Below are 12,031 nucleotides of genomic sequence, written 5' to 3'. Positions count from 1 at the left end.
CCCAATCCGCAGCAAAAAAACCCCGAAGAAAGAAAAGATGGAAATTTTGGGCCAGGACAGTTCCCAAAAAAATGGGCTGGCCCATTCGATAGTTATTTACCTCTTTTATTTTATTTTGTGCATATTAATTTGTATTACGCAACTAACCCTTTACTTTGTTTTTGTTTTCTTAATTTAGATAAGTCCTAATGAATTAATAGGTTTAGTTTTAATATTGGGTAGTTTAGTTTAAGGAAGACTAACCATTAATCCCATAAGTTATGCTTTTCTTCTCATGCTTTTATCTTATTTGAAATAATCAATTTGCAAAATGACATGATTATATATTTTAAGTAAAGGGATCACATTTTTATCATAAACGTTTCAAAACGTCACTAATACGCAATTATAAGTATATTTTTAAATAACTCTTCAAGTTTTGAGTCAATCACGCATATTCTTAATTAAGCGTAGTTGATAAAGATACTAAAAATGGATAAAGGAAATCTATTGACTATTTTGTATTTTTATTCACAAATCGACAGTCAATTAATACCTCATTGCTTAGTTCGTTTAAATATTTATTAAAACATTGCATAAATTTGCATCTTCTTCTACTTATATGTAAGTTATCATGTTTTTTGTAAACTTCATTTTTATGCTACTTCCTTTAAAACTATTAGCAACTATTATAAATTTTATTTCAAGTAACATTCTAAGATTTCCTTTTATACAAAGAGTTGACCTTATTTTTAATAGCTTTATTATTGGAAGTACTTTATAAGTCTTATTATAAACAACATTTAAAATATTCTTTTTTTACATAAATTATTATATTTTTCTACAAGTCTTATTTTTCCTTTTTAAAAAAATAACACTACTATTCTCATGCAAAGTTTTAACAACATTTATAAGTCTCAACATTTCCTTTGTGAAATTATTATATTTCTCTACAAATTAGTTCAAGTGGCATTATTATATTTTTTTCTGGAACCTTAGTAATATAAGCAAACTATTTTTCTTAAAATTCAAACACTATATTCAATCTGGATTAATTAACCTAAGTTGGCCGGATAACCGTAAGTTAACGGATTCTAAAGGATGCCTAACCCCTTCCCTTTAGGATAATATAGAGCCCTTACCTAGAATCACACTGGTTAAGCAGACTATTAATTTGAGGTTTAGTTTTTAACTTTGCCTTAGTTAACCTCTAGGTGTCCTAATTCACCATAAAATTAATTAGGTGGCGACTCCTTAAATAAAACAAATAAATAGGAATCACCAATACGTCATACCCCTTAAATCCGAACCCCGGTTAAAATGGGGTGTGACACCTTGTCCCCAACCTGATATTCCACAAAGCGGCGATTTTGATCTGCATGCCTCTTCATCCGCTTTTGTGCCTTCACTAGATAGCTCCGCACTATCTCTAAATTCTGCTTCCATTCTTTCGAGAAGCTAGCTGCTCGTGGAGATTTGGCCATGTTTGGGGCATTCACAGTGTGTGGGAGTAGCGGTTGCTGCCCGGTAACAATTTCAAAAGCGCTCCTGTTTGTGCTAGAGCTCTTTTGTGAGTTGAAACACAGTTGGGCCGCATCCAACAACTTCACCCAATTCTTCTGCGAACCGGTGACAAAGTGCCGCAAGTATTCCTCCAACATGCCATTGAACCGCTCCGTCTGACCATCGGATTGCGGGTGAAAACTCGAGTTGTGACTCAATTTAGACCCCAAGCACTTAAAGAGCTGGGTCCAAAAGTTGCTGGTGAAGCGAGAGTCGCGGTCACTAACAATATCTTTGGGCAGACCCCAATATTTGACAACATGGGTGAAGAAGAGTCGAGCTGTCTCCTCTGCTGATATATACTTGGGTGCTGCAATGAAGGTGGCATATTTAGAAAACCAATCAACCACGACCAAGATAGTCGTGAGATCTCCGACCTTGGGCAAGCCGGTGATGAAATCCAATGAGACGCTTTCCCAAGGCCTCTTTGGGACCGGCAATGGCTCCAACAAGCCCGCTTGTGTCAAACGATCAGACTTGTCTTTCTGGCATACTAGGAAAGTCTTCACATACTGAGCGACATCATCTGCCATCTGGGGCCAATAATATGCACGGCGTAGCAGTGCCATGGTACGTTCTTCTCCTGGGTGGTCTGCCCATAGAGTATCGTGACATTCCATTAGGAGAGTTCTCCGCAAATCTCCTCCTTTAGGAACATAAAGGCGGTTTCCTTTTGCCTTCAAGAACCCGTCCTCCACGTAGAACTGGCGAGTTCTTCCTTGACCTGCTAGGTCGACCAAATACTGTGCCGAAGGGTCTTTGGTGAGAAGATCCTGGATTTGATCTTTTATGATGGTAGCTACTTCGCTCCCCCTGAGGGTGGCGAGCAAGCATACCGATGCTAGATCGGCCCTTCGGCTCAGTGCATCTGCAACATGGTTGGTCTTCCCACTTCGGTATTCCAGATTGAAGTGAAATTCCGCTAGGAGTTCCTGCCATCTGGACTAGCGGCCATTTAGGCTTGGCTGGGTCATGAAGTGACTGACAGCCGTGTTATCCGTCTTCACCACGAATGGGGATCCCAGAAGATAGTGCCTCCAAAGGCGCAAGCAGTGGACGACAGCCAATAATTCTTTCTTGTGAGCCGCATAGCGCCGTTCTGCATCCTTCAACTTTCGACTCTCGTAGGCCACCGGGTGCCCCTCCTGTAGCAAGACTCCGCCCAAGGCATAATCGGAGGCATCCGTTTCCACCTCAATGGGTTTGGTCAAGTCGGGCAAGGCCAAGACAGGGCTACTAGACATAGCCGCTTTTAGTGAGTTGAAAGCGTCTGCTCTCTTTGGCGACCAGTCCCAAGGTGTGATCTTCTTGAGGAGTTCTGTCAGTGGTAATGCAATGAGGGAGTAGTTCTTGACGAACCGCCGATAAAAGTTGCATAGGCCAAGGAACGCCCTCAAGGCATGGATATCCTTGGGTGGTGGCCAGTCTGTGACAGCCTTGATCTTTTGTTGGTCCATCTTGATGCGACCTTCTTCAATAATATGCCCGAGGAAGTCAATCTGTTTTTGGGCAAAAGAGCATTTGGACAGCTTTACGTACAATTCATGCTCTCGCAACCGAGTTAGGACTTTCCTCCGGTGCTCCAGGTGTTTGCCTAACGTTTTGTTGTACACCACAATGTCGTCCAGGTATACTACCACAAATTCGTCAATGTATTCTCGAAAGACCTGGTTCATTAGGGTGCAAAACGTGGCTGGAGCATTGGTCAAGCCGAACGGCATGACCAGGAAGTCGAACGAGCCATATCTGGTTACACATGTCGTCTTGGACTCGTCTCCTTCAGCAATGCGGACTTGCCAATAACCTGTCCTCAGGTCTACTTTGGTGAACACTGTGGCGCCGCCCAGTCTATCAAACAAGTCCGCCATTAGTGGTATGGGATACTTGTTCTTCACGGTGATCTTGTTGAGAGCTCGATAGTCAACAAAGAGCTTTAGGGTACCATCATGTTTCTTTTGGAATAGTACAGGTGACCCATAAGGTGATTTGGAGGGCACGATGATCCCCGTGTCCAGCATCTCCGTCAATTGTCTCCGAAGCTCGGTGAGTTCGGGTTGTGATATTCTGTAGGGTGCGCGGGCAGGTGGCTTCGCACCAGGCACCAATTCAATTTCATGATCGACCGTCTGCCTAGGCGGGAGTCGCTTCGGCATGTCTTGTGGCATGACATCCTCAAACTCCTTCATGAGCTCCTTCACAGGCGCTGGAATGGGGCCTGAAGAAGACTCAATCTCTTCAATGCAGAGGGTAGCCAGGAACGTGGGTTCTTGTCGATGGACCCCCTTCTTCAGTTGCAATGCAGAGATATTTCCTGATGCCATCTTTATGGTTGTGCACGGGACCATGCAAGGTTTGGCCCCGTTTGCTCCCATCATCAGAAGCATGTCCGCATAGGGTATGGGGATGATGTTAGTTTGCCTCATGAATTCCAACCCCACTATCAAATCGAAATCGTCAATGATCACTACTCGCAAGTAGAACTTGCCTTCATAAGGACCCATCTTTACCGGCACTCCTTTGGCTATTCCACCCACCAGTTGGGGTGGCGAGTTGATAGCTTTGACACGACCCTTACCCTTTCCAACAACTAGGCCAAGGCGTTCTACTTCTGTGGTGGCCAGGTAGTTGTGCGTAGCACCTGTGTCTATCATGGCCTTAATAGGCTTGCCATTTACTCTCAAGTCGACAAACATCAGGGTCTTCTCCTTTCTGGGAGGAGGCCCGTTGCCTGCCTTGGCCTTTCCCTTCTTGGCAGTTGAGCTTGGGTCTTTCTTTTTGCATATGCCGGCACTGGTGCCTTCTACAGTGTTGGAAATGGAACAAACAAGTGCATTGAAGGCACATATTGGTTCTGTTTGATCCGCATCATCCTCATCGTCATCCGTCCCATCATCCAAAATTCGATGGGTGTTCATCTGTGCCTGTGGGCATTCATTGTTCCAATGTGGTCCGCCGCAATGGCGACATCCTGAGGGGGGCTTCCGCCCCCGATCATTATTATGAGATGCAGCACTATTGCTGCCTGAGGAAGAACCTTTTGATTTGGTTGCACTACGATCTCCCCCACTTCTGCTGGGGCCGGCATTGTAGGATTGGCCCCCTTTGAATCCCCCACGGGCTGGTGGTTGAGGTTTATCCTTTCGAGCATCCACTTGATAGTCACTGAGGCATTCCGCAGCTTGGATGGCCTTGGGCAAGGTATCCACCCTCTGTCTTTGTATTTCCATGCGGGCATAGGGTTTCAAGCCTTCCATGAACGTGAAAAGTTTGTCCTTGTCGCCCATGTCCCTTATGTTCAGCATGAGGGCAGAGAACTCGCGGACATAATCTCGGACTGACTTCGTTTGCCTGAGTTCCCGAAGTTTCCTCCGTGCATTATACTCGACGTTCTCGGGGAAGAACTGTAAGCGGATGGCTGCTTTTAGTTCTTCCCATGTCTCAAGATCATCCTCGCCCGCTGTTATGGCTTCATATTTAACACGCCACCAGAGTTTGGCGTCACCTTGTAGATACATGGCAGCAGTTGCGACCTTCTTGGGCTCTTCCAGTTCACCCACAGCGTCAAAGTACTGCTCGATGTCAAAGATAAAATTTTCCACTTCTTTGGCATTTCGAGAACCCTGGTAGGGCTTTGGTTCAAGAATCTTGAGTTTCTGGGGTGCCAGGGCAATGTTTGCCGCGCCCCCGATGGGATTGCCCCCTCCTCGGAGTAGGCCTTGTAAGGCAGCATTGACAACATTGAGCTGATTAGTCAAATTGTTGATGGTTACTTGCATGGCAGTCAGTCTATCTGCCTCCTGAGTCCTATGGGCTAGGTCCTCATCTCTTTGTGTGGCAGCCGCCTGTGCGGCTGCATCAGTGTCAGTAGCAATGTTTACAATGTCTTGTTCGGCCTGCCGCATCCTGCGGTCCAGGTCCTCCACCCTTTCAGTCACGGGTCGAAATCTGTTGACCGTCGTTTCCAAAATCAAGAGGCGGTCTCCATGGTTCACCATGGTCAGAAAATGATGACAATAGCAACGTGTTCCCTCGTCCGATGTCGAGCCTAAGCTTTGATACCAACTGTTACGCGGCGCCTTCCTGAGACTTCTTGGAAGGGCGACGTAAGGCTAAGCAACCGAAGATTCCAAAGTTGCTGTCCGCCAACCGGGGTCCCCTCCGCATGCTAGACGAGACTGTCAGTGCCGTGCGGGAAAACCAATGTCAAGAGCACTTGAGAGAACAGAAAAGTGAATTGAGAATGAGAAAGAAAGAGAGCTTGTTTGCATTAATGAAAATTGATTACAATGAGAGCAAGCGGTGTCGAGGGGGAGAGACACCAGTACAGAGAATTGATTGCTTGCTTGAAAGTTTTGATTGCTTAATCCCCCCTAATAATGCTTTAAAAATAAAAACCCAAGTCATAGAACTAGACATGGTTTTGCTAGAGAAACACAACCAAAAATACATAAAGTAAACTACTCTATAATTACAACAAAAGAGACCTAACTAGAGCAGGTCCATGTGCACCCTCGGTCAGGGCACTGTCATGCGCGCAGGGCACGGTGCGCGCGCGCACTGGGGCGCGGGCGCTAGGTGCTGGGCGCTGGCACTGTAGCTGGGCTGCACTGACACTGGGCGCTGGGCACGCGTTGGGGCACGGCCAGCACAGGGGCGCGCGCGAGGGACATTGATGGGGCGACATAGGCAGAAGCAACCTTGTCACTTGGGGCGTCCGAGACCACGGGGCCGTCCATGGCGCTAGGCGCTGAGAGGCTTGCCATGGCGCCATGGGGCGCGCCCAAGGGGTCATGGGGCATGGCTGGAAAGCCGCCCATGACATCGCATGAAATAGTTGGGCTTGTTTCTAAACGTATTTGTTTTTTTAAAATAAAAATAGGATATTAAGGTTCTAAAAGGGTATTTTTGTAAGTTAACTTTCAAGTTAGGGAGTTCATGTTTTTAATATAATATAGATTATCAATAAATACACCACGGGTGTAAATACATTTACACTATCATGTTATTTTTATCTGTTGTAGTTGGTAATATATCTAATTTTCAAAATTTCAAATCCCGTTCTTTGGTTTAGGATGGATCCGAACTGGACTAAGCTTGATGATCTTATTACGGACAGGAAGCGAAAATATCGTAAAAATGGCTTCTTTCTTTATCTCCACTGAACTCTTTTGTAATAGCTTGATGAGCTGAACCAACAAGAGATATTACGTTCTACCTCTGTTTCGAGCCTCGGCCGAGAGTGAGCTTCCTGATAGTCGACCCTAATAGAAATAGCACTCGGCTTACAACATGTCCTTTAAATATATAATATATAAACTACTACTATCGATCTGTTGTCTGCGTATAACCAAAAATCTGAATATACACGTGGTATATAGTGTCCGTGTATATACAGTATAAGCTAAACCGAAAAAGAATAGTACTATGCACTTTTGCTTAAATTCACGAATAAGTTGTAGACCATTTTTCTTGTTGGAACTGAACAAACTCCATAAAATATTCAAAGTTTAGCTGCACTTTTCCTCTAATTTTTCTTATTCAAAGTAGAAAGTTGCTGACAAGAAAGTCAACCAAAAAAATATGAGAAAAAGGTGGAAGCACGTATATGAAAATTCACACCTTGTACGTATTCTTTTATTGGATCTTTTGTATTGATTTGTAAAATAAGAGGTACAAGGAGGGAGACTTAAGGAAAGCAATAAATTACAATGAGGATTCCTCCTTTATATGGAAGATATACAGTACTGTACACCTACAAATAAAAGTTTTCTGTTGTATATAAAGATGTACAAATTCCAAACTAATTACCAGATGAAGTGTCCTAAATTTGTTTGGCTTGATCCCAAAATGAGGAGTCTTTGTGAACAATAGAACTAACATTCTTATACTCAGCAAATGGAACAATCTGAATGAAATCTTGTACATTTAAAGAAGTTGGATTTCAACTTTAGTAGTTTGTTGGGAGGAAGAATTGGTGTTCACATCATCAACAACTACCATCTCCATTATTTCTTCTGCATGATATGTTGAGTGGACACCATAAAGTACATAAAACAATGTTATCACACCAGCCCATATCCCAAATCTTCTGTATGCCACCATTTTCAAAGTTGTCATGAGAAAGACATTTAGGAAAATGGATATTGTAGCAGGCCATGGCATGAAGGGGACCGACCAACTTTCTGGTCGTTCTATAACGACCAGGGGGACCAAACACTGGAAAATGACTGTCGCTGAAATTGTAAGGCCCGCGAATAACAAGAGATTCCACCATCGTAGCTTGAATTTCCATGCTAAAGAGAATGCAAAAGAGGTGCATGAAAGGAGGCAGAGGAAGAAGAGAGTGTGATATGGTGGATTCTTGCTAAGGATTACATATCGACGAAATATAAGTGCATTGGATACTAAGTAGAATACTAGTAATGTGCCAATGGAGATCATCTCTATCACAATATCAAGCTCTGTGAATAATGCAATTGACGCTTGGCAAATACCTGCAAAAAAAAAAAGATGTACCAAAAAAAAAAAAGCTATGAGAAGAATGCCTTGTTGAAATTCAAGTCTTAATTAACTTGTACATAGCATATGCAAATCCACGATTTAGATTCAATGAGTTCAACGTTTAAAGTTTTTAATTAGCATTGAACCTAGGTATTATATTTTTTAAATTTCAGACTTGTTGCAATTTTAATGAATTTTTATACACAAATTTATACTTCGCACCGAAAGTAATGAGTTCAAATGAACTAAGTGCTATAAGTCTGCGTCTGCCTCTGACTAGTAGCTAGGTCAAATTTACCTGTGAAAGTTTCTTGTGATATAGGCTTACCAAAAAAAGTGTTTTATTCTCCCAAATATATAATATGAATATTTTGAAGACAACTGAGGCTCCAACTAAGCTTATATCACTAGGGGGGAAATTACTAAAGAAGAAGACCAAAGAGAAAAGAAACAACAACCACAAACATATACAAACAAAAAGTTCCCTTTATTTTTAACAGGAGGCCTCAAATAAATTTAGTTTATAGTATGTCATATCATATGGTAGGGACTAGCTCGTGACGAGGATATCTCTTAAAATACATACCATCTGATTCGATAACGGCTGTTCATTTTGATAATCATTTAGACCACCATACGTATTCACATGTTTGTTGAATAGTTGAAACTTTGTGAACAATTTGAAGAATTAAAATTCCAATATTTAGTACTCCTAATTGGGTGGATGAATTGAATGATAATCTAATGAAGACAAAGATTGAGAAATCTGTTCAAGATGTCTTTTTTCGAAAAACGGATTAAAGTGCCAGCGAAATGTCATTCAAAAAAACTATTAGTTGATTCAGCCCATTAAAGAAGTGATTTCTCTAACATAGCTTAAATTTTAAAATCAAATAATCACACAATTTAACGGTACTACTTACCCAAGACGATAGTAGCATTTAATGGAGTGCCAGTTGTGGGATGTACTTTAGCAAACCAAGAAGGTACAAGCCTAGCCCTCCCAATGACACAAAGGTACCTTGCTTGTCCAAGCATGGCTACTAATAAAGATGCCACAATACCCAAGCTTGCACCAGCCCCTACTACATTGCTTGCCCACTTCCACCCCATCTGCTGGAAAACCGCTGAAAATGATGCTCCTTCTGGGATCTACAATCATTTATAAATGATATAAACAACATGCGTAGAAGAATTTTGACTATCAGGTTGCCAAAAAGATAATTACAACTGTCCATAATACGTAGAGCTAGTTATCTAAAAATAAAGCAGGCAATCTGCTTCCCTCCGTCCCAATTTATGTGGCACCATTTGACTTGGCACAAAGTTTAAGAAAGGAGAAAGACTTTTGAAATGTGTTTCCAAAACCAGCCTTATATAAATGTGTGGTTGTAAATTATCTCATAAAGTTAAATTATTTTTAAATATAGAAATGTGACATTTTTTTGAGACAGACCAAAAAGGAAATGGTGCCACGTAAATTGGGACAGAGGGAATACTGTAGAAATTCTTTACACTGTCGTTGTTACCTGAAGATGAGCAATGAACATATATAAATGATGGAAAGTTGAATGACTTACCATGTTATAAGGTAGCAAAAGGCACAAAGATAAAGCCATGAGGCAATAGAGGACAGAAACAATGAGGACTGAGCCAACAATTCCAACAGGTAGAGTCTTGGAAGGGTTTCTTATTTCTTCAGCCATGGTGGACACTGTATCATATCCAATATAACTGAAGTAAACTATGGCTGCTCCATCAAGAATCCCTCTAACTCCATAAGGTGCTATTCCTCCTGGCTTTACTAAGTTTTCAACTTTTCCGTTGCAAAAGCCAGCAATTATTATAAATCCAAAGAAAACCACATGGAACACTGTCATTATCAGGTTCAACATTGAGCTTTCCTTAGTGCTGCAAAATCCCAAATAATATACACCACTCATATCACTATCATAAACCACTAAAAGTTAATTTATTAGTATATACAATATATTAGACCTCTCTATAATTAACGACCATTCTCTATAACGACAATTTATTATATAACGGCCAACTCTTTTCATGTCATGTTACAACAACAATTTGCTATAGCAGCCAAAAAATATCCAAACAAATGATGTTATAGAGAGGTTTAACTGTAGGAGAAAATAAACATACCTATGACACAAGCAAATAGTAAGGACAATAATCAGTGCAACGGCAGGGAAGTCCAACATGTTGTAACCTAGCATTAGACCATGTACATGGACTCTCCATGAATTTGGATCATTCCTACCAAACGCAAAAGACAAATACTCCGTAAAACTTCTTGAAACAGCAGCATTTGACAACACGTACTCCATTAATATATTTGCTCCTGCAAAGTATCCTACAAACTCTCCTGCACCCATTAACAACATTTATATAAACTTGTTATAGTACATTCTTATAAGAAAACCAAAATATTTAAAATTTGTATAACAAGCTAAATCACCCTGATAGCTTAAAAATCAGCGTAGTTTAGCGTGTTTTCTTTTCCAAGTAATAATAGTTCCACTTATTATGAACAGAAGTTATCTGTAGTTTATCTTTCTTTTTTTTTTTTAGATGACATGTCGGTGTATATAAGTTAAACTGCTACATTAAATCCTTAAATCCTTACCAAAGGTAACTCGGAGATAACTGAAGGCACCACCAGCAACAGGGACATCAACGGAGAACTCAGTATAGCACAAGGAAGAAAGAAGAGCTGATATAGCAGCTATTATGTATGAGACAAAAACAGAAGGTCCAGAGGTTTTACGAGCAACTGGGCCAGTGGTAACAAAGACACCAACACCAAGCATTCCTCCAACTCCAAGTGCTACTAAATCATACCATGTGAGTTTTCTCTTCATATCAGCACCAGACCTTAGCCTCACTTTGTTGAGTTCTTGGTCTGGTGTCCATGTTGCTAGCATTCTTTTCTTTAGCTTTTGAGGTGTTTTTGAGAGAGAGTTAAGGTAAGTGGAGAAAACCATATTTTTGTTTTGGTTTTGTGAGTGTAATGTGGTTTTCTTTGGGTTTCAATGAGAACCTTTTATATAAGAAATGGGAAGAACATCTTTCTCTTTTTTGTTTCATTTTTTACTTTAAATTCATGATCTGGTAAAGGCGGATCATGGATTTAAAGTTTATGGGTTCCTATAGCAACCTCAAATTATTTATGAATATATAGCAAAAAAAGCTATTAAATTCACGTAAACCAATAAATCCCCCATAAATCTGCTCTTAATTCCTTATATGTTCGAGACTTACTGGTTCGCCTATTCGAGATTTGTGTTCTTGTGGGACCCACTAAAAGGAGAAGCGGTTCTACTAGAAATTTTCTTCTTTAGCAGGAATTGAACCCAAATTTCTTATTAACTATTAAAACATCTCATCCATCCCACCCGTTTTATTGCATTAAAAGCTATCTTTTTGGATTACACTTTTGGAGGCTTAATACCTAGATGGATCCTTAAACTTGACATTTTTTGTAAGATAGGCATATAAACTTATAAGGTGACCAGATAGACACTTAAACTTACTCAAAGTGTATTTTTCAAGTTTTTCAGTTGTTTTGAAAACAAAAACTATATTTTTCAAACACTCACAATTTTCATGGCCAAACAAGCCCTAAATATATCACAAAATATTTTTTTTAAAATGCAAAAATAAGGCAAATGCATATACATGAGACTATAAATGTGCACTTAAACCAATAAATACTCGCTAATCGCAATTTTGCAGCTTTCAATTAACTCGGATTTTTTTTTACACTTGAATAATTAAAAAACAATAACTTTAACCAATAAAAATCCTTAAAAAAAGAAATTTCAAATTAAGAAATTTCTAAGTTCAGTATTTCAAGTGTAAAAGAAATTTCAAATTAAGAAAACTGTAAAGCCGAGAAGAAAATCCTTAAAAAAAAGAAATTTCTTAATTTGAAATTTCTTTTTTTAAGGATTTTTATTGGTTAAAGTTATTG

General features: G+C 40.4%; 1 protein-coding gene across 1 annotated transcript; it reads right to left on the bottom strand.

Moving 5' to 3' along the window:
• Positions 1-7,177: 7,177 nt before the first annotated feature.
• Positions 7,178-11,119, bottom strand: LOC132638189 (cationic amino acid transporter 6, chloroplastic-like). Its single transcript, XM_060355158.1, has 5 exons — positions 10,685-11,119; positions 10,201-10,423; positions 9,624-9,954; positions 8,967-9,195; positions 7,178-8,036 (listed from the first exon to the last, which is right to left on the bottom strand). Exons 1-5 carry the CDS (start codon positions 11,040-11,042, stop codon positions 7,468-7,470), a joined length of 1,710 nt encoding a protein of 569 aa, XP_060211141.1. The 5' UTR covers positions 11,043-11,119; the 3' UTR covers positions 7,178-7,467.
• Between the last annotated feature and the right edge of the window lie 912 nt (positions 11,120-12,031).

This window comes from Lycium barbarum, chromosome 4 (genome assembly GCF_019175385.1).
Source record: "Lycium barbarum isolate Lr01 chromosome 4, ASM1917538v2, whole genome shotgun sequence".
NCBI lineage: Eukaryota > Viridiplantae > Streptophyta > Magnoliopsida > Solanales > Solanaceae > Lycium > Lycium barbarum.
This window is presented reverse-complemented; position numbering and strand designations above follow the sequence as displayed.